The following is a 16,578-nucleotide window of genomic DNA, read 5'->3' as shown; positions in this document are numbered from 1 at the left end:
CAACTCCCAGAAACTCGCTCTCTTTCTCCAGTCTCTGAAACGCTTATCTGGATCCAACCTCAAAGTGAAGTGAGAACAATGGCCACCCCCACCCTGAGCTAGGCTGCTGGAGGGCCAAGCCCCTGCCTGCAGGAGGGTCTGGGCTCATGAAGCCAGGCCACCAGGAGGCTGGGAGGCAGCTATGAAGGCGCCATCTCATTAGGAAAAGGCTAGGTCGAGGCAGGTGAGACTGGAAATGTGGGTCCACACAATGTGTCCATTGTGCTGGGGGGTAGACGAGAGGCAGTTTCCCAGGCCAGAGAGTCAAAGGGGGCAGTTACCTCTTTTCGGTGGTCTGTGCTGCCCCAGGACGCTGAGCGCTTGTGTGTACTCAAGCTGGCCCGCTCGCCTTCAAGCTCTTGCCAGGACAGGGGAGTCTGCAGGGAGAGAAACCCAGTGAGCCAGAGCAGCTTCTCAGGCTGCCTCTGGGGAAGCAGACACACCATTCCCCAGACAGAGGTGCTGGCTCTCTGAAGTCTTCTCTCATCTGCTCATCAACCTCCTGGACACTGCCAGCCCCTTTTATTCTTGCAGGCTTCTCCACCTGCACTGCCTCTTTCCCAGTCCACATCCTCCAGGAAACCTTCCCTGATGAGCCAATAAGGCCAACCTGCTCTTTACTCTCTTATGACTTTTACACACGGATTACAGCCCCAACTATTCCAAGTGCTCCTCCCCAGCAGCGAGGACCAGAACTGTCCCCCCCTATCCCGACCAGCTCCAAAAGAGCACTTTTTGGAGGCTCAGGGAAACACTGGCCTCCTCGATTCCCTCCCCGTCTATGTGCCCAGCACGGGCCCAGCTTCCTGGCAGCCTAATGAAAACAAGTTACCAGACGGGACTCCATTAAGGAATCATTAATGGGTAAAACAGGAAAAAGCTCAACAGAGATGCCCCATGCGCCATCCTGAACCGAAGCAGAAGACTTCTGTGCAGTGCAGTACCTCAAGCTTGTTCCGTGATTTTTCCCTGTCCACCGAGGGTTAGGGTCCCCAAAGTCCTCCTGAATACATAGGGAGGGGATGTTTTCGCAAAGGAGGGAGCCAGAATTCTGAACTCAGCCCTGACTCCTGACCCCTCTTGGCTTTATCACAGCTCCTTCTCCTGCGCCCTGCTCTGCCCCTGTGAGAACGTGACTCTCAGTCGGCCATCCTCCCTCCCCCACTGCACAGAGGACAGAGGACCCAGGATGGAGGCAGGGGGAGTTGTAGACCCACTTCCTGAGCCCCTACCAGCGGGAGGAAGTGGTTGGCTCTAAGCACGAGGCAGAGGAGGACACAGTCCCTCCCCCCCCACCAGTATCCCTACTTCCATTCCAAGGGAGGGGCCCAAGGGGGAAGGCTCTGGTGGAACCAGTTCCTCTCTAACTTCTTTGCACAAGCTGCCAAAACCATGAGGGCCTGGGAACTGTCTCCTCCAGCAGATCCGCTGACCTCCCCCGAGAGGTTGTTACAAACAGAAAAGGGGGAGGATGAGAGGGAAAAAGCCCAACAACTCACCACCCAACAGCTGTTACGAAGAGCTCGGCGATGGCAGTCTGAGCGGGCCGGTGGGAGCAGGCTGCCCTGCGCCACAGCTGCAGGGGAGGGTCCACGGGGGTGCCCAGCCTTCCTGCCTCTTCCTTCTCCCAGCTGCCCACCGATCAGGGCCTTTACCCGGCCGTGCGACACAGCCAGGGTGAGACAACTGCCGGACTCCCTTCCCTGAGGCCAGCACCACAAGGGAGACCCTCCAGAGATGTGTCCCCACTATTCCTTCTTCAGCAAAAGGGCAGAGAGCATATCCTCAGGCCCATACCCCAAAGCCTCGAGGTGGAGCTGGCTCTGACAGTGGAAACCAAGCAGCTGGTCTACTTCCAAATGCCTATCAGGGTGTTGGCAGACAGAGACTCAGAAAAGGCTGCTGCAGATACTGAAAAGAGAGGAGAAGCCCACAGCGCCCTGAGCGGAGCAGATGCACGAACACTCCTCCCCTCCCAGGGCTCCAAGCCAAACCTATAGATAACTAGGTCTGCTCATCAAAGCTGCGTTCCACACAAGCTTGTTGTCCCTGGAAAGGTGGCGGAGACTACAGAGGAAGGGTGACAAAGGCTAAGGTGTTGATGCCTGTTTCTCCTCCTCCGGGAAGATACTGCACTCACAGGTGGGTGGTGAGAAGGAGGTAAAAGCAGCCACATTCAGGTTGCCACCGGTTCTACTAATATCTCTTGCAAACTCTTCAACTGCCTCTTTCTTCTGAGATACGTGAGGGGGTGGAAGGAGAAGCGTAGGCTAGCGCTGGAGGCTGGAATGCATGTGAAAACTCATGGCAGCTGGGATCATCTCCTCTCTCAGTCCATCTCACCGCAATCTGCTCAGCAGCGTCTCCCAGCAACTACTGCCTACTCTGTAAACTGTGCTACTAAGGCCATCGCTTTGCCCCAACAGCCACCCCTGGCCATAGACATCACCATCTTACCCTCCATCCGTGGGCGCTCTGTCCCACAGGCAAATGTAGCTCCATCTCCTTTTTCTTTCCTTATCCCTTGACCTCTAAGCCTGGTCTCCCCACCTAAGACGGCCCGCCGTACCAGCTCTTCCCAGCCTTCCCATCAGGGAACCCTTCCTAGCTGTCCACCTCATGCGGCCTGCTGCCTCACTCTGCATCTTCTCTGATCAGATGGGTTCAGGGTACACATCACTCATGCACTCAACAAAGAGTTACTGAATGCAAACTGTGTGTCACATGCTGTTCCAGGTGCCGGGGACATAACAAGGCACAAAATGACAAAAATCCTCATCCCCTTTGAGTTTACATTCTAGCTGGAGGCACAGTTTAAACAGTGATAAGTACTGAGAGAGAAATACAGCAAAGAAAGGGAATAGGAATGCTGGGCTGGGGAACATGATTTTAAATGTCAGGGAAGTCCTCAGTGAAAAGGGAACATCTGCTGAAAACATGAAGGAGATGAGGAGTGAGACATGTGGATATCAGAGGTGAGAGTGACCCAGATGGAGGAAATAGCAAGTGCAAAGGCCCCCAAGCAGGAGCCAGTCTGGTGGGTTTGAGAATGATAAGGAGGCCAGTGTGGCTGGGGCAGAGTGGGTGAGGGGCAGAGTAGTAGGAGACGAGGTCTGTAGGCGTGACAGGTTGAAAATGGCCCCCCAAAGAAATCAGGTCCTAGTCCCTGGAACCTGTAAATGTTACCTTATATGGTCAAGTTTTTGCAGATACGATTAAGTTAAGGATCTTGAGATGCAAAGATTATCCTGGTGGGCCCTAATGCCATTAAAAGTGTCCTTATGAGAGAGAGAGAGACAGAGGGAGATCAGACACTCACAGAAGAAGGTAAGGCAATGTGACCATGGAGGCAGAGACTGGAGTGACGTGGCCACAAGCCAAGGAATGCTGGCAACCACCAGAAGCTGGAAGATGCAAGGAATGGGTCTCTCAGAGAGCCTCCAGAGAGAGTATAGCCCTGCCAACACCTTGATCTTGGCCTAGCGGAATGAATTCAGACTTCTGGCCTCCAGAATTATGAGAGAATAACTTTCCATTGTTTTAAGCCACTAAGTTTGAGGTAATTTGTTACATCAGCCTCAGGAACCGAATACAGTAGGTTTTCCTGTGTTTGAAGCTGTTTACATGCTGGCCTTGAGTATTCTTCAGGCAGGCACATGCACAGGTATGGGCTTTGGCCCCTCCAAGGTGACCTAGGAGCATCAAGAAAGGGACCATGCCGGCCCCTTATTTCCAGTGCCCCTGGGTGGACAGGCCCCTCCTCCTGGGTCTCACCACAGGTATCTGGGCCAAGGTCTCCTTGGAGCACAGAAGAGTCACAGCTAAGGAAGGTTATCCTTCAAAGAGTGACCCTTCATGGCACAATGGGGGTCAAGCCGGGCTGTGTGACAGCACCGTAAGTAGTTGTTCCAGACAGTCCTCTGGAAGCAGGATAAAGCTTGAGCTCAGCAGGCCAGTCATGTTTGTCAAAGGGACTCACACACTGGAACAGATTTATTTTAACACCCTGGCCCAGGGGGAGCAGCTAAGGGAGAAGCAGGGCTACTTACTGGCCACGAGTGGCGTCAGCCAACTATGCAGATGATGCTCGGATTATGCAAAACTGGATGTGGGTTAGACCACGGAAGCTTTGCCTGGGATTCTGAAGTCCCAGAGCAACATGTGGGATAACTGGGTGAGGGCGAGGACAGCTTTATAACAAGAAGGCAGGGGTGAGATGGAGCCCAAACCCCCCAAACTGGAACCTCTTTCTCTGCCCCCCACTCAACTAAGCCTCTACCCAGATTCTGAGACAGGAAGAGTCCTAATCCTTGCTGTCTCCAGTGACCTTGGCTGGGCCCTGGGAACATAACCCAGTGTACCTATGCGGATGTGTAGAGCAGCGTGGTGCCTGGCCTAGTATATATGCTCAGTAACTACTTGCTGAACTGAAATTCAGCAGGGAATCAGCCTCTTGGGACTCTGGCCAGAAAAAGAGGCAGGAAAGGCTCTGAGGGTGGTCTGCCGGCCAGCGCCGAGAACTCTAGCAGCAGGTGGCCAAGGCCACCATCTGTGGCCCTACGGTGACTGTGCAACCCTCAGATTTTCCATCATGGACCCATTTTCAAATATTCTGTGCTGATGTCAAACCATATACTGAACAACTGGTCCCGCTCACCGGTTTGGGAAATAGGCACTGTGCCCAGGCCCTCACACCCGCAAAGAAAGGCCCATCATAAGCAGACTGAATCGTGTGTCATCACCAAATGCTGAGGCACTGGATTGGGAAAAAGAGGAGGACAGCACACAGGTAGGGAAAGTCACAGAAAGGGAAATCTTCCCAAACAAAGCATGCCACCTCTGCCTCTGCCCTTCCGGACACTCCATGAAGTTTGTCAAGGACTTAAGCTAATTTTTTTTCCCAAAGGGTAACTCAGGCCTAAAGAAAAAAAAGTCTCTCATAAGGGCATCCCTACCTCACCTGGAGCCTGCAGAGGAAATGGGGCTGGGGATGAGCAGAACGGGGGGCCAGGCAGAGCAGGCACCCAGGGTCCCGTCTGTCTCCAGGATGAGAACACCAGCGGGGGAACTTGGCTCCAACAGTCATTCCAGCTGTGGTGAGACCACTTCCTCCCTCCAGAAGAGTGCGAGAAGACTCCCAGCAAGAAGGGAGGGGTGACTGCAACCACCAGCATGTGCTGCCATCTCCCGTCCCGGCCCCGGGCCCAGTGCCAGGGGCGGCCGGCCCACAGCACTTGATGGCCAGCTCTGAGTGACCAGCTGACCTGGGGGAGGGCAGTCAGGAGAGGGGAAAACAGATTCAGATTTACCTGGAAAATCCTGACAAAGTCCTCCGAGACACAAAGAAACCTCCAGATGATGGTGTAACCACACAAGAGCCTTCCTAGTCCTCGTTGACTGGCCCCTCTGCGTCCAGCACCCACTGCACCCAAGCTGTTCCTTACACCTACCAAGCTGACCTCTGGGAGACCTGGTCATCCCGCTCCCATCACCCATCCTGGCTCAGAACATGTAGCAGCTCCAAAGCCCTCCTTTCCCGATGACCACATTCACACCTCCTTAGGAGAACCAATTTCCCAAATAAGATCCATCCACCTCTCTTCCTCACTTGCCCCAAATATTTGGGTAAGCCCGCTCTCCATGTCAGACTGCAAGTTGCTTGGGAACCACCCGTGCTATCCTTTGCGCCTGCCTAAGGGCTTAAAACACAGCTAAGCCCAGGGAAGGAATACTGGGACTGTTGGCAACCTGCTGCAATTCGAGAACCGAGAGCTTTTAACCCATCTTCTGCCTTGGGAGAAGCCTTGAGGATGCAGTGTGCTGGGCTATCTAAATGGCAGGTGTTCTGATATGAAACTGGCAGGGCTCTTGCCTGCTCTAGGGGGTTCAGAGAGGGGAGCCGAGCTGCTCGGCCTACACCATGACTATGGCTGCTGTCCTTACTGCAAGTCCTGCCCCTGGGAGTGCCAGGCTGATGAGGTCTCCAAACACACACTCTGGCGGCTGGCTGGGGTGTGTGTGGGGCTGGGTTGGGGGCACAGATAAGAGAGAAGTGAGGGCCTGCCAGGTGTGGTGGAGGTACTTCACTGGTGTGGCTAGAAGAGAAAGCGAAGAAGGTGGGGGTAGGGGTGGGAACAGCTCCCCTCGAGCTCAAAGGAATTAAGGAAACGTGCTGGCATCATCTATTTTTAGTGACTTAAAAGCTTTCAAGGACTTTGGTAGATCCTGCCTCCCTACCTTCCCTCCACTCTTCTCTGCACCCCCTTGTGTCTCCCCCATAAAACCTCTCCCTCATCTCCAGTCCCTTCTGGGTGATGTAGCCGTGCTCAGTAGGGAAGGAGCACCAATTTCTTTGGGAGATGTTGAAGAAGGCAGCTTGTGCCAGACCAGGGTGCTCAAGCAAGAATTTGAATGGAGCCCAAAACCTAGAAGCAGAAAATTCCCAGAAGGCCAGGAATGAAAGATGGGCAGAGCACATACTTGGGTTTGGATGCCCACGTTGATCAGAATTCTCCCACCTCCTGACTGCAGCCACAATATTGACAGGTTGCTAAGGGTTCCTCGAGGGCTGGAGCCCAGCCCAGGGAAAGAGGAAAGCTGCACAGCTCGGCCTTGCCAGACCCGCGGAGGCGCATCGCTGGCCTCTGTCTTGCTGTGGCAAGAAGCCCGGACTTGTTATATAAAAGATCTGGCCTGCAGCTGGAGCCTGAGCAAAACACACAGCCTAGAGCCCATGCCTCTAAATCCGGCCAGGGAACATCTGAGGCCAACCCTGCCTTGAGTTGACAAGGAGAACGCCATCTGAGGAGTGGGATGGAGGCTTCCTAGAAGGCTGGTAGCAGGAAATGACAGTGACGGGGATACGGGGATAGGTAGGTGGGCTGCATGGAAGCCTGCCATCTGACGAAGGGGGATGTAATCATGAGCTTACACAACCAAAGCAACCTCAAGTCCTGCTCCTCCAGGAAGCCCTCCGTGACTAGACGCATTATTTGGACTAAACACTCTCTCAAAAGAGAAAGGGGTATGTGCTCCAGGCATGTGAAGGGGCAGTAATAACCTATCCTACTTGCCCTTTTCAGGGGACACAGGGAACAACAGTGTCTGGGGCTTCCGGGAAGTCGGTGTGCTACCTGGAGCGTGCTCTCCCTTCACAGTCTGTTCCTAGATCTAAAGAATGCCACTGGACTTCCCTGGTGGCGCAGTGGTAAAGAATCCACCTGCCAATGCAGGGGACACAGGTTCGAGCCCTGGTCAGGGAAGATCCCACATGCCGCGGAGCAGCTAAACCCGTGTGCCACAACTATTGAGCCTGCGCTCTAGAGCCTGTGAGCCACAACTACTGAGCCCACGTGCCATAACTACTGAAACCCGCACACCTAGAGCCTGTGCTCCACAACAACAGAAGCCACCGCAATGAGAAGCCCGCGCACCGCAATGAAGAGTAGCCGCCGCTCGCCGCAACTAGAGAAAGCACACACGGAGCAACGAAGACCCAACGCAGCCAAAAATAAATTAATTAATTAATTTAAAAAGAAAAGAGTGCCATCAATTTTAACTGCAGCAACTCTTGTTGGTCCAGGGTGGCATATTCCTATGAGAATTCCCCTCCTGTAAACTGTGCCAGACATTTGGCCCCATCTCATCCTTTGGCTCCCTGTTCACTGGCCTTCATGGAACTGGCATCCAGACTCACCAAGGTCAAATCTTGTTCTCATTTCCTTGTTCTCTACTCTGACATGCCAAGAACAGTACTGGGCATTCAAACATTTACTAATAACATTTGAAAATGGATCTCATTTAAAAAATAAATAAAAGGGACTGGGAGATGTGCTCCGCAGAGGAGGACAGGGGAAGCGAGCGCACAAAACCCTTTCCCATTTGGCCGGCACCCCACCTCCAATCAGGCGGGGCGGGCACGCTCCAGCGACATGCAAAGGAAGAGTGACTGGCCCAGCATCCCCCAGGACGTGGGCTGCCTCTCCTCTGAGCCTGTGTTCTCCCCACCCTGTTTCCTCTTTCCTGAGAACAACTCATTTGTTCTGAAGTTGAACAGGAATGGGCTTAAACTGCATCAAAAGGGAGAAGATTTGAGTCTTAAAAACTTAACTGCTGAAAATGTTGAAGTCCTGAGTCAGATGAAGAAATATCTTTGTATAATTTCACATATGAGATGACTTCTTGCTCAGGCTAACACTACCTTACTCAAAAACTGACCAATGGACTGGATGATTACAGAGATCCCTTCTAAGTTTAGGATTCTTAATGAAGAGAAAAACCCTGAAGAGGGGACCTGGGCTCCATCAGACTCAAATGGGTCCACCGAAATCCCAGGCAGGGTTGCTGATTAGGGATCAACTCTCCATTATCTGAGAACTTTCCACTCCTGTTGCTCTAGTGGGATCTATCCTGGCTCAACACACTTTCGGGCCACCTCTTCCAGTTGTCTGGGGAGTGCATACTCAGTTGAATGTTGGTCTGTTTTAGCAACGTAAATCTCATTTATTAAAACCTAGAATAAATTCCAAAATCAACTCTTGTATACCCACACATGAATACTCAAAGCCAAACTGATAAACCCAGATTGCCTTCTCTCTCCCACCAGTCAGGTGGAATGCAAACTCATTTTCAGGTAAATTTACGAAGAGAACCAAGTAGGTTAACATGAGATGATGAAAAGCTACATGGTGCATATGTACAGCCAAAACCCAGGACAAGTCACATCAATGACTGAGTATTGGTAAGTCGACCCAAGGCCTCCTCGACCAGCCCACCACCCCACCTTTATCCCTTATCCCGTTAGCAGAGAGCTTCATTACCTGGGTGGCCTTGTCATTGGTACAGCAGGTGAAGGCCCCATCAGCATCTCGTGGCCACTGGCCCAGAAGGTAGGAGCTGAGGATGGTGTCCAGGGAGAATGTACGTCGGACCTGGGGTGGCTGAGGCCTCCACACTGGCTTCTCTGGGGCCACGGAACACGGGACGCTGGCTGGAAGAGAGCACAGCCCGCACACCTGGACGTCAGCAAGGAGGCAGCAGACACAGTAACCAACGTTCCCTCTTTCAGGAAGCCTCACCGGACTGCCGCATCTTCACTTATATTTACCTCCCTCCGACAGAATTTGAAGCAGCCCATAACAGCACATACAGCGTGATGAAAGCTCTCCTGACTTATCCAGCTGGTCTTTCTCACTGGAAACAATTTACACCATTTCACTCTGGACGAGGGGCTACTTTACACATGTCTTCTTTCTCCTGTTCCTAATGGACTACAGACTGTGAACTCCCAGGTCTCCGCACTGAGTTTCCTGAGAGCAGGACTGTTTCCCATCATTAAAGAAGTAACTGGAAGTGAACAAAAACCAAGTTTTCCTCCATCTTTTATCCTGCCTTTTATTTCCTTTTATCTCCTGCCTTCTTCCAGCACTGATTGCAAGGCTCCTATGTACAAATTCAACCCAGTTAACTGAAGGACTCTTCCTATTTCCTTCAAGACCATTAGCTCCAGGGAACCTAGGTGACTGAGACAAAGAGAACGACATAACTACTTTCACCTATCCAGGATCCAGGAGAATATCCAAGTCTTTTGGTTCTCTCCTCTATCCCTGACTTCTGGCTAAATAGAACAAAAATAAAGCAGTTACAAATCCACTTGTTTTATTTTTACCTTGATTAAAGCTTTCTGGGGGAAGGTAAAAGTTGAAAGTGTTACTAAAATCTAAGCGTTCTGGAATCATCTGTAAGTTTCAGTCATCTGGGTTGACCATGTTTTCCGCAGCCACATTCAAAACACACTACGATCTTAAGGTCTGTAAGGCTCTTTCCTTTAAACAGAGCAAAATGCTTTCACATCTGTACTAATCTCTGGATAATTCATGTGTGCATTAAGCACAACGAAAGAACTGGGGACTGTAGATATAAATAAACTTGAAGAGCTTTATATTAAAAAGACACTAACAGGTTGGCACGTTCCTCAAAAAGTTAAATATAGAATTACCATACCATCCAGCAATTCTGCTTCTAGGTATATATACAAAAGAATTGAAAGGAGGGTCTCAAAGAGATATTTGTATACCCATGTTCATAGCAGCACTATTCACAATAGCCAAGAGGTAGAAACAACCCAAGTGTCCACTGACAGATGAATGGATCAACAACATGTGTTCTGCACATACAGTGGAGTCTCAAAAAGGGATGAAGTTCTGATACGTGTTACACCATGGATGAAACTTCAAGACATTATGCTACATGAAATAAAACCGACACAAAAGGACAAATATTGTATGATTCCACTTATATGAGGTACCTAGAATAGGCAAATTCATAGGGACAGAAAGTAGAACAGAAGTTACCAGGGGCTTAGGGGGAGAAGGAAATGGGGCATTATTATTTAATGGGCACAGAGCTTCTGCTTGGGGTGATGAAAATGTTCTGGAAATGGACAGTGGTGATGGTTACACGACATTGTAAGTGTACTTAATGTCACAGAATCATAAACTTATAATGTTTAAATGGTAAATTTTATGTTATGTGTATTTTACCACAATAAAAAAAAAAGAGAGAAACACTAATAATACTATCTACATTCTCTAAATCCATTTAAATATTTACACACATTTTGACATAGTATAATCAATATGAAATATATTACATGATATTCTGCTTTGTTCTACCCATTTCCAAGTATCAACAATCTACATATCTGTCATTTTTAAAGACTACATAATATTCCACCAGGTTGATATACAGTAGTTTGCTTAGCCACTCCCATATTATTGGACGTTTGAGAGGTTTCCCCCACCCCAATTTGGATATCATAAATGTTATTGCGTGGATAACTTTTAGTCTCAGGTTTTATCTAATTCCTTACATATTCCTAGGTCATTTTCCTCAGCCATCATATAGTATGTGCTCATTTAAAACAAACTAAAGGGACTTCCCTGGTGGTACAGTGGTTAAGAATCCTCCTGCCAACGCAGGGGACACGGGTTCGATCCCTGGTCCGGGAAGATCCCACATGCCGCAGAGCAACTAAGCCCGTGCACCACAACTACTGAAGCCCATGAGCCTAGAGCCCGTGCTCTGCAACGAGAAGCCACGGCAATGAGAAGCCTGTGCACTGCAACGAAGAGTGGCCCCTGCTCGCCGCAACAAAGCCCACGCACAACAACGAAGACCCAACACAGCCAAAAAATAAATAAATAAAAATAAATTTATTTTTAAAAATAAATTAATTAATTAAAAAAAAAAAACAAATTAAAAATGACTTATAAAAGTAGTGTGGGGAATTCCCTGGCAGTCCAGTGGTTAGGACTCCACACTTTCACTATCGTGGGCCCAGTTTTGATTCCTGGTCAGGGAACTAAGATCCCGTAAGCCATGTGTTGCGGCCAAAAAAAAAAAAAAAAAGGTAGTGTGAATTGTGGAAAATTCAAGAAATATGCAAACAAACAGAAAAAACTTCAAATTTCAACACCCAGAGATAATCATGGATAATACTATTAGATATGTATCCTTGGGGGCCTTGCCTTCTATGTGCATGCATGTATGTGTGTGCGTGTGTGTGTATGCTTTAAAATGAAAAATGGGATTATACTGTACATATTATTTTGCAATGAGTCTTCACCTTATATCATAAACACCTTTCCAAATCAATATATACTGACCTACAACACACCCTTTTAAATGACCTTAACACTCTTTAAACTCTTCAAAGGCTTTCTTTCAAAGACAGTACTCATAGGCCTCGTGTTCTGGTCCCATTTACCTTTCCTTTACACGTCACTCCTCTTCAAAAGCTCTATGTCCTGGACAAACTACACTATGCACCATTTCCCACCCATGTCTTGGGCCTGCCCTCCTCTGAGGTTTTGCACATGTGCTCAGGGCTGAAATCTGATCCATCCATCAGGGCCAGCCTAAACATCTCCACCTCCACGGAGCTTCCTGAGTCCCCTGGAAGGAATGTCTCAGGATTTTCTGATTTTCCCCAGTACTTTGTACTCTTCTAGTACTTCCCAGCCTTTATTGGATTACAAGTATTTGTAACTCCCAGCTAATAAACAACCTGTGGCCAAGGGCTGTCTAATTTATCTTTGAACCCCACACAGCATCTAGAGCATAGGGTTGGAGATTGGCAGACGCCTAAGTATTTGCATAAAATCAAAACCCTGTTACTATAAGGGAGAGCCTGCTCTAATTACACCTGGACTCTAGGTTTGTGTGCCTTGCACATCCATGCTCACCTGCTCCCTGTGAGTAAATCCCCCTGAGCTGCTTGCCCCCTTTCCTCTCTCTGAGGCTCAGGGAGGCCCAACCTCTTTCTTCCCCTCCCTGCACCTGTCACCCAGAAAGTTAGTGACAGGCACGCTGGGTTCAAGCCCCAACTGCATCCCCTACACTGGCATTTCAACCACTCGTTTTTCTATCCTGGGCTTAAGATCAAAAGGTGGCAATCTAGATACTTCTGGGAGCTCCTGACCCATGCAGGCAGCCTGGCCAGACACCAAAATGCTGTCCTGTGGTTCTCCCAAACTGTCTCTAAGAGCCCACTGATGAGGCGGGGGCCCTTGAAGGCAAGTTTACAAGATTACATGACAGAGAAGCAATGAGGCAGGTGGGAAGCAGATGAGCCAGAGACTGGCAGAGAGGCCAGAACACCATGATTCTAACAGCTCCTTCACCGCTGTCGGAAAGAAGAGGGCTGTGACTCCAGGGCTGAGAAAAAAGCACTGGGGAGAAAGATTTCTTGGAGCCACCTCTCCCAGCCCCTCAGCACAAATTGTTGCAAAAACCTCCTTTAGAATTTTTTCCATCCTGAGACCCTAAGTATGCTCTTCTGTTTGTGTAATACTTTCAAGTTTTGCCCCCTCCTCACAAAGTACTTGTGTGTGTACAGTCTTTTGTTCTCCTAAAGGGGCTCGAGAAAGACTGATAAGGAGACCAAGACACAGAGAAGTCCAGTCTCAGATTGGGCTTGGTCGCCCAGAAAGTCAGGAGCAGTCCTACATCCAAATCCAAGCCTCCTTCTTCCTACATCAGTTCACGGGGCTCTTGGCCCTTTTGCATCAGGAACACCTCCAAGGGTGCAGGACACCTGCCTACATACCTGAAGGAAGAAATGCTTGGCAGCTCCTTCAGGGAGGGGAGTAAGGAAGGAGACCACAGGCCTGACCCGGGTGTCCATAGCAATTTTTTGTTTGGGGTGTTGGTTGGTTGGTTTTTTGGAGAAGCCTTTGAAACCTAGGGGGAAGGATTCTAGTAAACCATGCCCATTTTACATCTTCCCATTGATACCCTTCACAGCCCACCTCATTCGTGAGTTACAGGAGGAGTCCAATTTCAAGGGCAGTAATCAGAGATGACATTTTACTCCCCAGCACCCCCAGGGTTGGGGAGGACCCAGGATCCTGGAATTTCGTATAAGAATCCAACCGCCCATTTTGATCAACTCTACATCCAAATCTGACCAAAGTTATTCATAAAGACTCTGAGGGCTTTGTTGGTTCTGAGTTGCTCCTCCATATACAAAAACAAAACAAAACAAAAACACGAATACTAAAAAAAAAAAGGGAAGGAACGGCGGATGGGGAGAAACCAAGTACCCCAATCCAGAACCAGCTGCCTCTGACCCAGCCCCCTCCTCTCTGCTAGGCCTGCAAGGATGTCGCTGCATCTAAGACAGACTAGAGGACTCGCCTCAGTTTCTTTTCCTTAAATGAGACCGCTGGGCCTCAGATTTATTTCTACAGTGACCACATCCTAGCACAGTGTGCCGGCCCAGCTCCTGACCAGCCGCAAGGTGACAGAATTCCCTTCTGTCTCAAAGCCCTCAGCAAAGCCACAGCTCCCCTCCCAAACCCCCACGTTCTTAGACCCTTTGAGGAGACGAAAGTGCCATGTTTCCTTCACGCCCAGAAAATAAGGGAGGGGGGCACTTTAAAAAGATGAGATTTTGACAGGAAAACAAATCTACCACTTATTTTAAAAACCCCACCCCAAATGGTTTGGTGATGACCTGCTAATTTGGGCACCAGAACTGATTAAGGGCCAAACCAAGGTGTCAGGTTCCCCCCAAACGCAACACAAACCGAAGCCAAAACCAGACATTGACATGTTCTGTGCCATCCTCGAAGGGGCCACAGGCTGGAGCGGTGTGGCCCCCGAATATCTGGGAGGGTCTCAGGTGTGAGGGATCTGGTTCTGACTGCAGCTCTGCCCTCACTGTGTGGTGACTGCAGCCCACACTTCATGCCCTCCCCCCTCACCGGGCCTGCTCTCCCATCCGGCAGGCAGGAGCACAGTCCCAGCCTCAGTTACCACTCAGGGACGCTGTAAAGAACAGAAGATGAGATGCAAAAAGGCTTTAAAGTCTTCATTAGATAGATCATGTCAAACCAATTACTGTCAGTTAGCCCCTCCCCACACCACAATCTTTTAGGACTGAAGGTGTGGGTGGGGAAGGAAGAGGAGACAAGCAGGGTGAGTTCCAGCCACCACTGTCCCCTGGGAAGGCCCACAGCTTCAGTGTCAGAGCCCTTTCCTTTCCTAGTGTTGGTCTAACCCAGCCAGGACAGCACCCGGAGTGGATGATGCCGGCGAAAGAGCCGCTGGGAGGCGTGGGCGGCAGCAGCGCTGTCAGCACTGAGACCTCCGTCAGCCGGGAACGTCCTCTAAGAAATCTCACAAGTGAGTGCAGTTGAAACAGGGGCTCCTGGGCTTATCCCTCCCTTACGGGCACACCGGAAAGATCTGGGGATGGGGTTCTGCCCTGCAATTGTGTGATTATGGTTAAAGGAGAAGTGTTGAGAAGTCACAACGGTTGCTTGTGGTCGGAAGATGAACTGGTTTCATTTCTGGAAAGTACCCCTCTCAGATTTGGGAAACAGGACAATTGGCTGCCCTGTCTGAGAAGAGACGCCCCTATCATGACAGGCCAAGACAAAGCAGCAAGTTGCGGGGCCCTGGCTGGTGGCTGCGGGAGGGTGGGGTGTCCTGTTTACAGCGCTGTGGGGTATTATCGGCCCATCGCATGCAGCAGCCTCCACAGCCCAACCACCTGGCGAAGCTCCCTGGCACAGGGCCAGGCCATTTCACCATGCAGCTGAGCAGTGGCGGATGCTTTGGTTCTTGGGCAACGGCAAATGGAAAAAACAAAACAAAACAGCACACACCAGAGATAAGAAGCCTTAGGTGCTATCTTCCGGAGCCACTTGGCCCTGTCTCCCAACTGCTACATTTGTATGGCTTTGGGGAGAGGGGGCTCTGAGTAGAGAGGATCGCCGGTCAAGTGTCTGCTGCGCCTTGGGGGACAGTGAATAGGGCAGAAACACACAAACAGCTGACGAGGGGCCTGGCACGCCACAGCAGACTGACTGATTCCTTCAGTAGCAGATTCTGAGTGCCCACCACAAACCAGCCCTGTGACAGGCCCTAGTGACACTGGAGGAGCCGGACAAGAAGCTGCTGACCAGGCTGAAGTGGGGCAGGCCGATACGCTCCCCAAGGGCCAGGCTGCCAGCTCAGCCTCTGGGGGTTCCTCCAGCCACTGACTCTTCAGAAGGACCCCCATTTGGTCTCTGCTGTTCCCTCATTCCTGGCTGGAAATCAGCTCAGGCCTGACCACACCAGCAAACCCCCACTGCGGGAACCCGAAGGAGGAGGGCGACAGCTCTTAGAAGGAGGGGTCAGGGAAAGGAGGAAGGCAGCAGACGACGCAGGAAGTGAGGCATCTGTGGCTGCCCTTCTCAACTTGGCCAGAGATAGACCGTGGGGTGGAGGCTTAGCAGCTTATGAGGAGAGACGAGCCCCTGACCAGAGGGTCCTGGCTGGGAATCTAGGGGGGCTACTTCACTTATTTTACTATCTTTGGGGCAATGCAGGAGAGAGAAACCTGGGAAACAAGACAAGGCTACTCTCCACCCATCCTCCATTAGCTTGAGGCTGAGTGACCCCAAAATACCCAAGAAGGACTACAGAAGGAAGAAGAGAGACAGCCAATGAGATTTCACAGGTGGCAAAAACTCAGCAACTGGCAAGTTCAACAAACAAGTTATCAGTCACTTTCTCATGTCGCTGGGGTTTGAGCCATTATTAGCACTAATCTTCTCGCCTTCCCTCTTTAAAACAACTCTCATTATAACAGAAGCTGTACATATATAGGAGGAAATCAAAGGAAATTTTAAAAATGCAGATTAGCAAAAACTGAAAAATAAAAACGATGCATGCCGCCACTCAGAAATCACCACCCTGCACATCCTTCCTGATCTCTCCCTGTGCACCTATGTATGCATATGTATTTTTAATAAAATGAGATCTTATTACACATTTTTCTAACAATATGCTTTTTTCAGCCACTGATCTTCACTTCAGGAGAAGCAGGCAGGGAAAGGGCCACCCAGGAGGCTGAGGCAGGGCAGACGGTTAAGACACTGAGGGAGCAGGCCCTGTCCTGTCCCGTCTCCTAGCTGTGATGCAGCACTTTTGTTGGGGGTGGGGGAGGCGGGGGGAATGATAACCTGGAGGGGAGCAAAGTAAAAC

At 50.3% G+C, this 16,578-nt stretch overlaps 1 protein-coding gene across 1 annotated transcript in view; it reads right to left on the bottom strand.

The window, feature by feature from the left end:
• The window catches only part of FAM117A (family with sequence similarity 117 member A), a 44,652-nt gene that overhangs the window by 8,967 nt on the left and 19,107 nt on the right, over positions 1-16,578 (bottom strand). Inside the window, exons 2-3 of the mRNA XM_059908828.1 lie at positions 8,859-9,028; positions 321-416 (exon numbers count right to left, since the gene is read on the bottom strand). Of these exons, the coding sequence (XP_059764811.1) occupies positions 321-416; positions 8,859-9,028 (266 nt within the window). The remainder of the gene's footprint in view (positions 1-320; positions 417-8,858; positions 9,029-16,578) is intronic.

Source organism: Balaenoptera ricei, chromosome 20 (genome assembly GCF_028023285.1).
Source record: "Balaenoptera ricei isolate mBalRic1 chromosome 20, mBalRic1.hap2, whole genome shotgun sequence".
In the NCBI taxonomy this organism is placed as follows: Eukaryota; Metazoa; Chordata; class Mammalia; order Artiodactyla; family Balaenopteridae; genus Balaenoptera; species Balaenoptera ricei.
This window is presented reverse-complemented; position numbering and strand designations above follow the sequence as displayed.